Source organism: Engystomops pustulosus, chromosome 3 (assembly GCF_040894005.1).
Source record: "Engystomops pustulosus chromosome 3, aEngPut4.maternal, whole genome shotgun sequence".
NCBI lineage: Eukaryota > Metazoa > Chordata > Amphibia > Anura > Leptodactylidae > Engystomops > Engystomops pustulosus.
Window position 1 is genome coordinate 147,539,606 of NC_092413.1, and position 17,072 is coordinate 147,556,677.

Here is a 17,072-nt window from a genome sequence, read left to right on the forward strand (position 1 = left end):
CTGCCCTTCACAGTCATGGCGAGTTTTGTGGTGCCCATAGAGGTCTTTGGCACCTGACAAGCTTGGGTGCTTGGCTTTCTATTGAGAGGGGAGAAATGAGGAGCCCTCTCACCTCCTCTGTCCTGCACCCAGCTGCATGCTTGTCCGGTTTACGGCCCAGTGTGCAAGAGGCCTTAGTCAACCTTAGTTTACAGACTGTCAATGCACCAAAGTTGTAAGTCTGGAATTTAAACCTCATGTCTGTACCATCTATAATGGGTCTGATTTTGCCAAGATTTTGATGCAATTAGGGCACAAAATAAAGCAGTTGGAGCCATTTCTTGTTTAGCTAATAGGATAAAATGGTCAAAAACTAAATGCAACATTTAAAATGACAAACTTTGATTCCAGAATGAAGAATAAAATGTACCAAACACGTTGGACAAATATTTTTAAATGGTTCCCCCTAGTGGCCAATGAAGGTAGTCATTGTAATAGGTATATTCTATAATAGGGTTGTATTCACAGATCTGTGCAACACATAATCCCCATATGAAAATAATACTTATAAGATGCAGCTTTCTTCCAATGACACTGGAAAACAGATTTGGATTATAACCTCTGGTAATTCAGCACAGATCTTAGACTGCAACTTCTATGCTGATTTTTTTTTTTTTTTTTTTCTCCTTCCTGTGTCCAGCGAATGGTATATGAGAATCATTACTTTCCAAGTGCTGTGAGCTGCTGTGGTCTATGATGATTGGGCATGAAAAATGCCTAATGGAGACTGCACGCAAAAAAACTTGCATACTATGGTATTGAAAATCTGCTCTATATTATTCTGCACCAGTCTGTCATGTTTTTATAGTGGTGTTAGAGGGTGTAATAACAAAGCAGGTTTAGAGAAATATGAGCGGATTGCTTAAAGGAAACCATCAAAATCAAGCATGATCAACCATTTGCTCATAGAGCCAGGCACAGTGACTGTGGTAATCCTCTTTTTTTTTTTTTTTATCCATCCTTCTAAAATGATCCTAATGAGCCTGAGGTTATAACCTAGACCCTCTGTCTTTCTCACAGCCAGTGTAACTGTTTGTGAATCTGCAGCACAGAGGGGCTCTGGTAATGTCTCCACCTCCAGACTCATTAGCATAATTATAAACGTTTGGTTTTAGAAGGAAGAAGACAAATTCTAAGATGACCAGTCACAATGTCTGCATCTATGAGCAAGTGACCTTGACATGCAGATTGTGTTTTAGATGGTTTTGAGCGGGTGCCTTATTTCTGTAAGTGGCCGGTATTTCCCTCTGTCCTGACACTCCATCAAACGCACATTTTGCACTGCTGCATCGGGCTCCAGCTAAATAAAAGTGAATAAATCTTTACACTGTTAACGTGTTGTTGTAAATACCAATTTGTCCAATTGTATTATGCTTCAAGTCTGCACAGAATCATTGCAAAAATAAATCCGTCCTGACTAAACATCAGTTTGTGAAGTTATTCCTTTTACAGTGACTACAATGTAAAACCGCTCGGCAATAAATGAGTGTTCAGCTTGTACCATTGTAACACTTTGCTGCTGCAGGGAAGCAGAGACTCCTTGTATCACATCACCATATGACGCCTGGAGCCCTGTTCCTTTGCACTATAGTCTGCGAGGTACTGACTGACCACAGGCCAGCTTTTTAACCTTACGGTCTCGTACACATTACTAATTTTAATTTTTTTGTATGTGGCTAGCACTTGTCTTCATCTCTATCTATGTACAGCATGTGCATTACAATTCTGACCATAAAACAAAACCAAAAAAAAAAGCAGGACCTATTCCTGCGAACAAATGGCCAGCAAACCGCACCCGACCCTCGGCTGGAGCCACAGGGAAAAAAATACTGCACATCTGTGTATTAGGCTACATGCACACTGCCGTTGCACGGGGGGCACACGGCAGCATACGGGGAGAGGAGGAGGTTAGCGCTGCTCAACCCCGCCCCCCCTCCATAGAAATTTATGGCGCACTGCGCCGTATTCCGGAGAAAGATAGAACATGTTCTATCTTTTCCCGGGCTATGGAGCGGTACGGTGCCTTTAGCCCATAGAAGTGTATGGGGGACGTATAATGGCCGTATAAACGTCCCCCATCCATGTGTGTGAATGTAGCCTTACATGCAGCACAAATCAACCTGCTGTGAATGGACACCAGCAGCACAAATAAGTTTGCAGTTTTTTTTTCCAGGCAGCAGGGAGATGTTAACCACCCACAATACTGCTCCCTGAAATAAAGTTGTACACGGGATGTTCTATTTGTCTCACTGGGCTACACTTATCAGAACTAGTGCAGTTTGCTTCTAGAGTGTGCAACATTGTGGGGAAAACTCCAACTAAGCACAAACTGGCTCCTTTGGGTTTAGACTTTTCTGTCTTGTCGGACACAGAGCAGCCGCGGCACAAAAACCATTCTTTATGAATACATGTGCAAGCAGTTTGCACGTTCTTTTCAGTGCAAAGTCAGACAAAGCTTGTGGCTTCACTGTTCCCTACATCTTCCTCCTGCAGGGAGTGGGGTTCAGCATCAGCCCCTGTGTGTGGTAGACTAAAACAGATATTTTGCATTGCTTTTTTTAATGAAAGTACAAAAACACAAGAGCTAAAGCTACAGAAACAACAAACCTAAACTGAACATGCACCTTTTATCGCCATGTCAGCCAGTTTAGGTCCAACAGAACACTGGCTTTTATGCAAAAGGCTTCCGCATATAGTTTCCCTCCAAGTTATATATACCGTATATTATCACAGAACACAGATCTTATGTGTAACATCATATGCAGGCATTTGTATTACTCGGATGCATTTCCTTTTACAGTATAAATGTACATGTAATATGTAAAACTAAATGGGCAGTGAGCAAAAGTTCGAGACATTTCAAAAATGAAATGTTTATATGTTTTAAGGCCCCATAGCGTAGAAACAGTCCCATGACCCTGAGTAAAGCATTTATGTATTTCTTAGGTTGCTATCCAGCGAATTTCTTGGGGTGGTAGCGCCGTTCAAATTGGTCCACATCAAATTTCCTTTTGCATCCCTGATAATTCATGTAGCGGATTTTCCCAAAAACTGCTCTTTCAGCCCAACCCTGGTCATGGATTCCACAAATAGACCACATACAACCTGAGTAAGAGAAGAAGAGTTATTCTTGTGTGCGTGAGGTTTACATATTAGCCTCCCTATGATCTGTATTAAGCCAGCACTATACACACAAGGCTTTGCCTGCAGTTCCCTGGTCTAATAAAGGAGAAAAGGTATGTGCTGCACGAATCGTATTATTGTGTAACTAATAAAACCACCCCCAAATTTAGCAAACCTATTTACATTTTTCATAGTTTTCACTAATAACCTTAAAAGTGTAACCGTCATTTCAAAAAACTTTTGATATGTTGTAGGGCCCTTTTGTAATTGGATTAGTTACCAAAATCTTGCTCCTTCCTCTTGTATTCTGCAGACTTCCCCTAGATGGCAGTGACTGCTCAGATAGCCTGTTTCCTCAAATACGACAGTGTCTTATATTAATTTTTGCTCCTAAAGAGGCACTAGGTCTTATTTTCAGGGGATGTCTTATTTTTCCATGAAAAAGAATTTACATTAATCGTTGAACAAAAAAAATATACTTCTCTAACATCCTTATGACTCTCCAAACTCTGAATTGCATGCTGTATTTCTTGTGACTCCATTTCTATTAGAATCATTGGCCCCAATTTCTCATGTTTAGTAAAAGCACTTTCCATAAATGACCCTTCTTATCCTGGTCGCTGCTGGTATCACATTTGCAGCACAACAGCCAGTGATTTACTTCCATGAATCCTTCCGCATGTCACAACCTTCTGCAGCATCTAAAAGATTTACCAATACTAATGTATGGCGCGGGGGGAGCTGCTGCAATGACTGCCGCTAGGTCTTATTTTCAGGGAGGACTTATATTTCTACGCCTGAACAAAATTGTACTAGGTCTTATTTTCGGGGACGTCTTATTTTAAGGGAAACAGGGTGGCTGTTACTATGGACATTCCGTCTTCATAAAGAAGACTATGGGCAGGAGAAACGCCCCCATCCCCCTCCCTGCTCACAGCTGATTACCTCATGTGTCACTACTCCAGCACTCAGCCATGTGCAGGGAGAAGCCCAAACTAATAACCAAGCACCTTCATCTTCTCTCTCTTCATCTTCTCTTCGACCGGCGCCACACGTAGCGTTTTGTCTGCGCTTGCAAACGAAGACAAAGTCGCGCCCACCGGGGCGGGCCTCGGCCCGATCGCATCGGCGTTTCTATGCGTTTGCAAGTGCAGACAAAGCGCTACGTGTGGCGTGCTGTGCTGGAGTGTTACATAGACAGATGATTGATAGATATAAGATAGCTCTGGTGTCATTGGTCGGCACCTTGTGCTTGTGAACAGGTGACAGGAGGCAGGCTCCGCCCTCAATCTTGCTGATTGTAGTTTTTTTTGAGAGCTGGAAACCACGGTTGCTATGGGCCAAAAAAGATACTAAATGAGGACCGAGAGGGAAAATATTTTAAGGAATAATTCCCAGAATGTTGCCGCCTGATTATGTCAGTGTGTGCATATGGGAAGAGAGCATAGACTTGGCTCTGTCTGCACTGCCAGGGCTGAGTAATTAGTCTATTAGTTTATTATGTGGGGCTCTGCTGGCTGTATTATTAGAGCAATGGTTGCATTTCCTACCCTAGGCTTACACTCAAGTCAATTTTATCAGTTTTTTGAGGTAACATTAGGGGCCTTAGCGTATATGTAAGTATATAAGGCAAGATACATTTACATATGGTAAGCAATAAAACGGCACTAAGGTGATGGAACATGCCGTAACATTAAGGGCACGTTCACACGTTGCGTTTTGACCTGCGTTTTCATCGCGTTTGAAACGCATATACAACAGCTGAGGAAAGGTGATTTGCCCAATTATATCACTATTAGCATTTCCATTTACAAAACACATTGTAAATGCGATGTTAACGCACGAATGCATTTACATTGCGTTAACAAACATAAACGGTAATGTAATGAGGCAAATTACCTCTCATCAGCTGTTGTAATCCGTTTCAAACGCATCGAAAACGCGCCCAAAACGCAACGTGTGAAAGCGCCCTAAAAGTTAAATAGGATAATTCTGAGTGATAAACACTGAAGCACAGCCCATGTAGTAGTATTTTTGTACTTGCCTACATAGCCATTTGGATCACGGCCATCCAACTCAAAGCGATCATTGAGATAAATGGTAAAACGCAAGGCTTCTTCAGGGGAGCTGGTCCACTCAAGTATTTTCTTAGCCCAGTACATGCGTAAAAAGCCGTGCATCTTCCCCTCATGCACCATCTGCAACTGAGAGAAAGGAGCGTACAAAAGAGTAAATCATGATTAGATACACTTTAACTTTTTTTAATGTATATAGATAAACACTAACATCTTGCATGTGAATGTTTAGCATTAGCATGTTATCTAAAATAGCCTAAATAGATATACCTTTATCCAATGTGTAAAAGGTTAAATATATTTACTGCTCACAAATACTTGAATATAAGAGACCCATTACCTGGGCAGCATTCCACAGAGGATCGTGAGTCTTGCCATTTTCCAGTTGCTGTAGTGTGTACAGATGAGTCCTCTTGTCCTTTGCATGATCTTTCAATGTATTCTTGGCCCAGTCGTATGCACCTTGTCAAAAGTCAAAATGTTTAACAGAAGTCTATTTGTACTATACTTAGAGTGGCCTAAAAACTTTCAAAAGTTGAACATAATTTGAATGAATTAAAGGGGCATGGTACATATGCATTGGAGCTCAAGCCCTGGCTCTTTTCTATTCTTTGCCGACGTTGGCAGCTTATTTTCCAGCTTTCCCCACTGTAAACATTGCATGCTGTGTATGTAAAGGGAAAGGGGGTTGGGATAGGCAGAAGGAAACTAACAGTTATAAAAAGTTGATGCCGACCTGTACTCAATTATTTGAACCATTACAGTCCTGAAAATGGTTCAAAATGTTTAACTAAATAGATGAAATAATACTGAAAAAAGAAAAATCAAGCATGATAAACCAGGGACACTTACTTATGGTACAGTGATAGTGGTAATCTTCTTTTATTATCCATGGCCTCATTCCTTCTAAAATCAACTTTTAAAAATATGCCAATGAGCCAGGAAGGCCCTGTGGGATGTTACCTGAGCCCCTCTTTGCTGTAGCTTCACGGGCTGTTACACTGTGCAGGAGCACTTTCTCCCGCACACTGTGTAAGATTACAGCAGGCAGGGAGTGAAGAGGAGACTTGCTCCTGCACATGATGTGTGTAAGTATAAGGGACGCAAAGAAGAGTCTTGCAAGTCATCCTTGGGAAAGCTCAGCTCACAATTGAAGAAAAGACTGCCTGTGATGGAAAAACAAGCAGAATAAGGACATGTTCTATCTTTTGTTTTAGGCAGTGTTAATACCTCACAGATGTCGGAATGAAGTACCGAAGTAAATGAGGACGTGTGCTAGTTGTAAGAAAAACAAGAAAACCAGACAACAAAAAACAGCTAGCACACATCCTCATTCCGCACCGTGTGCAGGTAGTCATGGTGGCCTATGGAGCTGCAGCACCGAGGGGCTCTTGTAACACCCCACAGAGAGTTTCTGGCACCTTAGAATACATTTTAAAAGTTGATTTTAGAAGGAATTATGCCAAGGATAATTTTTACCACGGTCACTGTGCCTGGATTCAGGAGAAAGTGCCCTTGGTTTATCAATGCTTGATTTTGATGGTAGTTAAGTACAACTTTAAAGGTGAATTTCTATGGTCATGCATACCCAATCCATACATCTTAAAGGGGTTTTCCCACAAGCCTAACTTGCTGATCAGTGGAGGTCTCAGTGCTGAGACCCCACGAAGATCGCGAAACGAGGCGTCCGACAAACCCCTTGCTCAGAGTAATGGAGCAGACGGCCTCGCATGACCATTCTGTGCAAATAGGAGGTATATAGCTATATGGGAGTCGTGAAGGGGTTATGAGAGTTCCGGAATAACTTAGCTCAGGGCTGGGACGGGCTATTTAAAAATAATAAACGTGTACTTACCCCCTCCGGCGCCACTGATGTCTGTCTGATCCGTGCCCCCGCTTGCTTACAGGAGCACAGAAGCCGGCATTGTAAGCGCTGGGAGATGGTGTTGGATGGGAGCTTCCCGCTGTCTGGAAGCCCTCTGTGCGCCCTTGTAAACAAACAGTCGCACAGATCTGACGGACCGCGGCGTGAGACATCAGCAGCGCCGAAAGAGGTAAGTGCACGTTTATTATTTTTAAATAGCCCGTCCCAGCCCTGAGCTAAGTTATTTCGGAACTTGGATAAACCCTTTAATACATACAAATCCATACCTTCCACTTTATCATAGTTTTTGTTGTAGTAACAGAAATTGTCGGCCAGCTCTCTTCTTACTACGGCCTCCTCCACAAAGCCGTCTACAGATTCCTTGTACTTGCTACGATATTTCTGCACTTCCAGGATTGCTCGCTGTACAGACAGCTGACCTGAAATATAGAACATTTAGTCATTTAAAAAAGCTTGGCTACACAATTCAGTTTTTTTTCCCTGAAAACTACGGTACTTTAAACCATCTACAGCTATATAGTAAAGTGGCTGTTTTGCACAAATTGATAGATTTGGTCTGCTCTTGTTATCACTCAGTCTCCTAAAATTTTAAAAGGACCTCTGCATTATTGAGCAGCACAGTTTTTTTAAAACAATTAGGATATATACAGGACAAATTACAGATTGAACTTCAATGCAGGAAACTGTGTAAAAACCATTAAGAAAAAGGGCATGTGGAGATTTACATGTAGAAACATGAATAAAGGTATGTGCAAAATAACTTAAACCTAGATGGGAAAGTGGTGATCACAGGTAAAATGACATGGTTTTTCTTCTCAACTCACCAAAATGAAACCATGGAGACAGGTTGCTAAGTGCTTGCCGGTTTGGATTGTTCCGATCAGCATTAAAAAATTTGAGTCGTTCCGTTATAAATGAATGGAGCATGTCCATCCCTGCCTTTGCACCTGGTTTTGCCCATTCTACCTCCTTAACTGTCCGATCCACTTCTAAACTGGCATAGCACTTATCCCAGTCTATAGGCTGCAGGATACAAATAAAAATGTATTCAAATATTTAGACAGTAAATATATATAAGAAGTCTTGAAAAAAAAAAAATAAATAAATAAATTAAAAGAGAAAGTGAAAAAGAATAAAATTATTTTTCAGTGAAACACACGTCATTTGGTGGCCATATTTCATGGACTGAACACAGGGCCATGACTCTGAGCATCATAGTGATATGTGATGCAAGGAGTCCCGGCTTCCACACTGTAATCATGGATTACCACTGTTTTGTGGTTAAGAAAGGACACCCTGCATCCTTGTAAGAAATCTTGTTAAGCAGCAGAGAAGGGTGAATGGTCTAATATTTTCATGTGTTTTTCCTAGAACTTACTTCCCATAATGTTGTGTTCTCTCATGAAAAAGCTCAGCAGCTAAAGTCACTGAGATCCATGTAGTATGAAAACACAGTATCGATAAATTGACCTAACCAGGCACCAGGATTTAAAAGTAGCAACCAACAGTGCAGCAGGTACATAAAATGTATAGTTACAGGTTTAATAGCCTCACTGTTGTGTAAATAAAGTATCTGGAGAGCAAGAGCTATGGAGGAGTCTATGTTGCATCCTGAGGTACAGTCACAGACTTTGATAGGGGGGGAATTCCCTTTTCCACCCCTAATCTATACAAGAGACTTCTCCACCCCCAGGGCTGCACAGAGACAAAGCTCTTGTGCTAGCTACAGGGAGAACAGCATGACAAGATATTCATCTCCTTCAGGAGGGAGCAGCAGCCTCTCATCTTCCTTATGAGCTTTTAATTATTACCTGACTCCATGTCAGCTTCTTTCTTCAAGTCCCAGGGGTGGTGCATTTTAAAAACTAGGAATAGGTTATTCCCTGCTCATCAATATTCCACCCCCATCCTCTCTCTCCTGCGCGGTGAGGTGCCCTAACTGCACATGTGTTGCCTCCCTACTCTTAGATACTACTGCCTAGTACAAAGTGTAGAGAGGCGACACGAGATTGTTAAATGCAACACCCTCGGGACTTGATGGATGATGCTGGCAGGGAGCTAGATAAATTTTAAGAGTGCTTATTGCTTGAAACCATCAACACATACTTATTATAAAACCATGTCTAGACTCAACATTACAGTCTGTGGAAACATGTCAGGTACAGTTACCAATATAAGCACTAACCTCAGCCTCCAGTTTACAGTTGTATGGATGTGTAGTGACTGGAGGGAATTCAGTAAGAAACTGAGAAAGCTGGTCATGAATTTTTCTCCGAATGGTACGAGCTCCATACTCCTGTTTATTGGAGGCAACCCAGCAGGGGACAATATTATGGGCATCAACCTGGAAATGGACAAAGTTTAAAAGTATAACAATATATTCATCTAAATATACTGTAGCTTGTAGTTAAAAGAATACAAAAGCAAACATTTCCACAACACATCTGCACATGTGAATGTACTTGAACCAGAGGGACATCTTTGGGTAAACGCTCACAGACATCGGACACCCACTGCATGGGGACACGTAGAGGAGAAAAGTCAGTCACCACTCCACCAATGCCATGCTCTTTCACAAAGTTTGGAAGAACATCCTTTGCATATCCAATTAGCAAATGGAACGGAATATTGAGTCCCTTACAATCCTGAAACAAAGAAAAACATTCTGGGTGTTTGGAAACTCCATCTTATCAAATCAATCCTAAATTCACACTAATCGTACTCAGACATACCTCAGCAACTTCTTGCAAGCCCTTCAACATAAAGCCAAAGTGTCGAATGGTAGCTTCCAAGAACTTTGGAACTAAACAGAAGACAACATGCAATGGTAACTTTTGCTTCAAAGCCAGGCGCTGAGCATAAAGGAAGGCCCAGTTGTCTGAAAAAGATACAAAGTAGCAATCATCAGTCTTACAACACAGCAAATTTGTTCATTAAAAGACCGACCATGGTCTGTGTGGTGGCGGGACTCCAAGAATCATAGTTATATATGATTTATATATGATGAAAGGAGTTCCTACTTCTCTGCAATACAGTAGTTCAAACTGTAATCATGATGCAGGAAAGAAAAAGGGACTCATATACATATATATATACATACATATACATATATCCTTTAAGAGGAGATTTCTCAAAACTATTATAAAGCAGGCCATTAAAGTTTGCCCATGAAAGAAAGTTCTCAAATTTTAATGAAGTTTACACAATAAAGAATTTTTGTTACCCCTTACTTTACAATTTTACTCTGTTTTGTTGTTGTTTTAGCTCCTATAACTCAGTGATAGTCAGTGTAAAAAGTGTGGACAGACTCTCCAAGCAGACACTTCCTCAAGCGCTATGAGATGCTGTGTGTTGACAATGTGCTTAGAGTATAAGGGTACAGGGTTTATCTACACTTTTATTCAGCTTCTGAACATTCTACTATTATCTGACGCATAGAAAAAGAGACGCTAAGCTCTGCTACCACACCTATAACACACAGTCAGCTCTGCTATATGCCTCCTTCCCGGTTAAAGGCCTTATCTGTCTGTAGCTTGTAGAGTAAGTCTTTGCAAACTGCTTGTTGGCTGGAATTTACTATGTCTGAGCTGCTCTGGTAATGCCGTGGGGAAGGGCAGAGAGCACTGCAGTGTGAAGACAAGAGACGCAATTCACAAGATGAATCCAATTATAGTCATAATATTTACGGTCATATCCAGTGACAACTAAATTGTTAACACCAGAACTGACAGATACTAGTTGGAAATATATCTGTGAAATGCTGTATTTTAATAACGCTGTATTTAATAACAGTGAATTACAGAATGTGTTATTTTGTTATCGCAAATATTTAAGAAGTCTTTGTGGGAATGCAACCTTATAATTCCTTTTTATTAATAACAGGCAGCAAAATCAGATTGCAAAGAATTTTACCAGGGGAATACCCCTTTAACTTTAAAAGAGTTGTCCTAAGTTTAGAAGTTATCTATGGATAAGGGATGGTGACAGTGTGGTCCGACTGCTTGGACTCCCACCAATAATGAGAACGGAACCCCTGTGATCTGGACCATCAATTAGTGAGAATGGAATACTGCTTCACATTCATGACTTTGTAACCCCTTATCCTGTGGATAGGGGATTACTTTTTAATTTGGGACAACCCCAAATGAACGAATATCCCTAAGTATTAGACACACACAAAATACTTTACACATACCTTCAACTCTCTGATCTCTTGACATCCAGTACACTACACCTAGGGCATCATCTTTCAGGTCCGCCTCGGGAGACACCAACCGTACCCTCTTCTTGTTAAACTTAAAGTCAGACACAGAAGTGGCAGCACCTAAGCGAGACTTCTTTACTGCCTCTGAGAGGCTTCCACTGGCTTCAGCATCATTTTTTTCTTGCATCTTTTTCTTCTTGGCATCACTATCTGAGGTCTCACTGCTGCTTAAATCAGATATTATTTTGGACTTGCCCTTATTTTCTTGGGATTTTCTTTTTGCGGTAGTGATTGATTTTCGCTTGGAGGCATCTTCTTGGCTTGTGTCAGACTTCTCACCCCCAGAACTTTCGCTTTTGCTCTTTGGCATCTTTGCCTTCTGAGACATTGTAAAGGTTATTCTCAAGGGATGAATTAAGTGCCAATACAGTGGGATCGGTTTATCAGATAGGACTAATCTAGGAGAAAATATATCCGTTCATATGGATAGAAAATATAGAATATATTAAACTTCTGGAATTGTGAGAGAAATATTATAGCCAAACACAAAAGCAGCTCCTATTATGGCACCTAAAACTAATACATTTATGTTTAGAGCGGAGACTTCATTTAGACCATGCCTCGATTAGATCTTGCATTTTTGTATTTTGCAACTCATGATCACAATGGCAATGTATGACCATTTACGAACATTGTTTCGCCGGACAACACAATCAAATGATGGGAGTCAAACCTGTAATTGCTTTAAAAACAGGGTAAGTCAAACCTCCGACTCCTACATACTTGGGGTATGCTTAAGTGATAAATTTACAGTAATAAGGCTTTTATCACCATTATTATACAATAACCAAGTTATTTAGGTAGAACATAATATTTATTTGAATACAACCAATATACCTTTAATAAATTTTATTATGCAAAATACTAAGCAGAAAAAACAAAAAAAACAAAAATGTACTAAATAATATTTGTTTAGCAAGTCTATAAATTCTGCTCTGAGACACAGTATCGCCTCCATCAGATCCACCTTCATAGATGACCTCAAGTCTGACCTAATTATTTTAAGGCTAGAGACCAGCCTCTCTAAACTGACTGAGGTTGGCGGCAATGCAGTAACCACACGGGCAACATCTCTAACAATTTCTGGATATAGAGGAATTGCCTTACGAACAGTCATTTTTAATGAACGTGTGAACCTTCAATATCAGGCTTTTCTCTGGGAACAGCTCACTAAGTGTTTCACATCATAATGCTGCACAGTCTAGCAGTGCTGGATAACAAAGGCTTGGCTTCTATAGCTAAAGCTTAACTTTTTTATGCATTTTTGTATTTCTGAATTTGAGATGTTTGAAAACAGTTTTCCCCTCATATTCTATGAATAGTGTATAAAAGCCATCAGAGCAGCTAACCTTTACAAACATGTACTTAGAGAAAAAGTAAACTAAAATATAAAGCAGTATACAGAGAGAACATACACTGAGCAATCCTGCCTTAATCCAGTTTTCCTGATCACTCTAGCAGATCTAAGATAAGTGCAGACATTTTTTCCCCTCTGGTCTGTAGGGGAGAATCTTCACTACTGAGCAGGAGCAAAAAGTGCATCCACGTACATCTCAACTGAAAGCATTCATCCTTAGATCAGGAACAGAACAGACATTTATAGGACATTCCATAATGTCCCCAAATTCTGATGAAAAAAAATACTCAGCATATACTGCAGTGAACTAATTGTAACAATTTATTATATATTTTTGGAGTTGCAGTAGGCCCATTTTATTCTGACTTCACAGCCCATCTTAAAGGGGTTTTCACATCGCTTTGTCAGATTAATGGAGCAGGTGGCTGCACATAACCGTTCTGCTCCATTAATCTCTATGGAGCTGAAGAAAATTGCAGAGTGCCGCGTTTACCAATCTCCGTCAGCTCCATAGAGATTAATGGAGCAGAACGGTCATGCGCGGCAGTCTGAAACCATTAGTCTGAGGAGCAACGATGTACCCCTCGTTTTTGTGATCTGCGGGAGTCTCAGCAGATAGGTTGTTATCAACAGAATAAGGGATTACAAACTGATCTGTGAGGGAACACTGCGTAATCTGGGATCTGCAGACTGTACTACTACTGTTAGTGACTACTGGCTAACCACTGTGTGCTTCTCAAGCCTTAAAGGGGTCGTCCACTGATATGGTTTGTAAAAGTTATAAAATTTTCCAATATACTTTCTGTATCAATTCATCAAGGTTTTCTAGTTCTCTGCTTGCTGTCCTGCTATATGAGGCTTATAAGTTTTCTGCCAGTACAGAGAAATCTGTCCATCGTCATGTGGTGAACACGCAGGTGCACGACCCAGTTAGTATCCCACAGCTATGATTGCTCTGACAATAATGGCTTTTGTACCTGCGTGTCCATCAAAAGACCATTGACTGATTTCTATCCGCCAGAAGTAAACATAGAAGCTTCCTGTAGCAGAACAGCAAGCACAAATCGTGAAAAAATTAATACAGAAAGCATATTGGAAAAACTGTATAAATTTTCCCTACCTGAACCATATCAATTATTTGCTGAAAGTGGATAAGTCAGATATAATAAGACTTTGAGACTTTTGCTCTCCAACTTAATGGTGACTATAGTATTATAAATCCCAAGGTATCCGACACCTCCCTCTCTTATAAGATTATTCTTCATTACCAAATAATAATTTAATTATTGCCTTTTCATATCAGGCAAGTTACCATATTTTTCAGACTATAAGGCACATAAAAAAATCCTTAGATTTTCTCAGAAATCAAAGGTGCGCCTTATATTTGAACCGTACTTACAGACAACAGCTGCCTTGAACTGTGCACAGGTCTGCCACCTACTGGTAATTCATCCTTATAATCAGGTGTGCCTTATATATGAACCTACATGTTTTAGCAGGCATTTTATTGATTTATAATCCAGTGCACCTTATAGTCTGAAAAATACTGTTAACAATTAAAAGAGAACCGGTCACCCTTTTCACTAGAGACAGTTTGCAGAAGCCCATCACACCGGCATTGCAAATGTCTTTCTACTTACTCTAAATTGTGTGTTTTAATTTACCTTTCTTCCTAACAAAATCCTCTGTGTAGTCCCAGGGGTTGGGCTTTGGTTTGGATGATCAGTGGGGGAGGGAGGAGCTGTACAGAAGCCCAAACATGGGGGCTGAGAGCTAAGCAGTCTGTAGCACAGACAAGTCACATACATCCAAACCAAAGCCCAACCCCTTAGACTAGACAGAGAATTTTGTCAGGGTGCAAAGTAAGTTATAAAAAACGCAATTATATTGTAATGCAGATGCTAAGAGAAAACAGAAAGGCAGATTTGCACTGCAGCTGTAATGGGCTTCTGCAACTTGTCTTCAGAGAAAATTAGCTCCCTGGTGACAGGGCCACTGATTAACCTTCTTTTGCACAGTAGAAAGTTTTATACAGGATCACTGCATAGAATGGCGCAGCATGTACATCAATGATGAACACCATGAGGAAGCGGTCATGGTCTTTATTGGTAAAGAGTCTATGGATCTGCCCATTTACATGATCAGACTAAGTACCAGCACTGAACACGCATAAAGAATGTAATGCAAATGGAGCCCAAACATACTACAAAGTATCCACACCCAGATCATTACCTTGTCTTATAAAGATTAGCATCGATACATTCATGGGCTTGAAGGGGTTAATAAAGCGCGGACCAGGGTCAGATGGGCATCACTGGAGGTGAGCAGGGCTGCTCCCGTTCACTGACAGCAGGCAGAGATCTTAAACATAGCAAGAAGAATGACAATGAGACTGTGCATAATGCAAGCACCTCCGGCTCTGTAGCATCTTCACACTGTACATGTCATTAGTAAGTTACTGATCCCTCCGGTAATAACAGTGTACAGAGGGGCAAGGGTGCTCCGCACACCCGGCAGTGCCCTCCTTACCGTGCACGCTTCTCTTTCTTGTGTAACATTCACACGGCCGCGCCACAACAGCAGCACGTTACATAAGGCGCTGGATGCAGGGCTTCACATGACGTCCCGAGCCGCACGTTTCCGGGATGTGCTGGGCGGATAGCGACACCTGCTGGTAAAGAGGAGAAGTATTTGTTATATTTATTGCTGAGCCAAGAATCAGTCTAAAGCCCCTTCCACACTGGCGTTTTTCACGGGAACTCTGTCCCATTGTATTCAATGGGTCTATCTTCATTAGCGTTGGTTTTCACGCGCGTGCTTGCGTTCGTTTTCACACGTTTTTCACGCCCCATTCAAGTCTATGGAGATGCATCAAGAACGCATTGCACTCTCAATCATTGCAAGTGCAATGCGTTTTAAACGTAAGGGTTGCTAGGTGACCAGAATAACAGTATTTCCCTTGCTCGAGAACGATCATTTAATTAAAAAAACACATTGAAGAACAGTGAAGAATAGAATAAAAACAGTGAACACAGTGAACAAAGGATCATTTAAGAGAAAAACACAGTGCAGAACACAGTGCAGAATAGATTACAGATGTTCGGCACATCTGCTTACTTGTCGGGAGATACGCGCGGAACGGTGCGCCCAAAATAGCATGTGAAGAACACTATATGTGTGTGAAGAACACATTGCAGATGTATTTAAACATCTGCAATTTGTTCTTCACACACATATATATTGTTCTTCACATGCTATTTTGGGCGCACCGTTCCGCGCGTATCTCCCGACAAGTGTTCTGCACTGTGTTTTTCTCTTAAATGATCCTGTGTTCACTGTGTTCACTGTGTTCACTGTTTTTATTCTATTCTTCACTGTTCTTCACATCCGCTAACTTGTCGGGAGATAATATACACGGGGAACAGTGAAGAATAGATCGCAGATGTTTGCAACTTATCAGAAGACATTATTTTTCAATTAAATAACACATTTTAATCCCAAACCATGGTCCCTTTGAAAAATGCTCGAGTCTCCCATTGACTCGCGCGTGAAAAATGCGCCGAAAACGCAAAAAAACCGCTAACAACACGAGCGGTTGAAAAACGCAAAAACGCTAATTACTCCAAGGAAAAATGGAACAAAAACGCAGCCAAAAACTTCAGTTTTTCACGCATTGCACCCTGACGTGAAATGCAACGCTAGTGTGGAAGGGGCCTAAAACTACTACTAATCCGCGAGCTGCCATATCACTATATAACATAATGAAGAGAGCTGCGGCCTGTGGCTCTACAACTACTAGTTCACATTGTAGCAGACATTGAGGCGGTAATGGTGGTAGTAATGAGGTGACGATGATTGAGGTGAAATGATACAGTTCATGTAGAAGATAAATTTTTCTCGAGCCTCAGTCTGACCCAGGTGCTGGAGTCCACAGAATACTTTAAAATGAATATTTTTCATGTGTGAGTTCTGCCCAAGTTTGTGATGCAGGTGACTTGCCGGCCCGACTTGCAATGGACACAGACTCCTTTGGGGGAATTCAGCGGTTAACCAAGCCTTTCTGCTGCCTGAGGCTGGTGCCACACGTAGCGTTTTGTCTGCGTTTGAAAACGCAGACAAAGCCGCGGCCCGATCACACTGGCGTTTCTATGGAAACGCCTGCGATCTGGAATGAGCCGCCTGTGTTTTGCTTTAATTTAATGCAAAACACTGGCGGCTCGTTCCCGATCGCAGGCGTTTCCATAGAAACGCCGCGGGCCGCCCCGGTGGGTGTGGCTTTGTCTGCGTTTGAAAACGGTGCGCGTGGCACCAGCCTTAGGCAAACCATAA

General features: G+C 41.3%; 2 protein-coding genes across 3 annotated transcripts in view; one reads left to right on the plus strand and one right to left on the minus strand.

Annotated features, from left to right (window-relative positions):
- Positions 1-2,252: 2,252 nt before the first annotated feature.
- LOC140122083 (deoxyribodipyrimidine photo-lyase-like) lies at positions 2,253-15,407 on the minus strand. Of its 2 annotated transcripts, XM_072142502.1 has the most exons (11): positions 15,273-15,407; positions 14,976-15,104; positions 11,318-11,779; positions 9,855-10,000; positions 9,585-9,767; positions 9,308-9,466; positions 7,947-8,145; positions 7,389-7,541; positions 5,578-5,699; positions 5,207-5,366; positions 2,253-3,144 (listed from the first exon to the last, which is right to left on the minus strand). In XM_072142502.1, exons 2-11 carry the CDS (start codon positions 15,007-15,009, stop codon positions 2,990-2,992), a joined length of 1,773 nt encoding a protein of 590 aa, XP_071998603.1. In that variant the 5' UTR covers positions 15,010-15,104; positions 15,273-15,407; the 3' UTR covers positions 2,253-2,989. The 2 variants fall into 2 exon arrangements, with proteins under 2 accessions (XP_071998603.1, XP_071998605.1); XM_072142504.1 differs by lacking the exon at positions 15,273-15,407 and having other exon boundaries at positions 2,266-3,144; positions 11,318-11,784.
- Positions 15,321-17,072, plus strand: part of LOC140122081 (uncharacterized) — a 49,360-nt gene continuing 47,608 nt past the window's right edge. The window contains exon 1 of the mRNA XM_072142492.1: positions 15,321-15,417. The gene's annotated coding sequence lies outside the window, so the exon portion shown is untranslated. The remainder of the gene's footprint in view (positions 15,418-17,072) is intronic.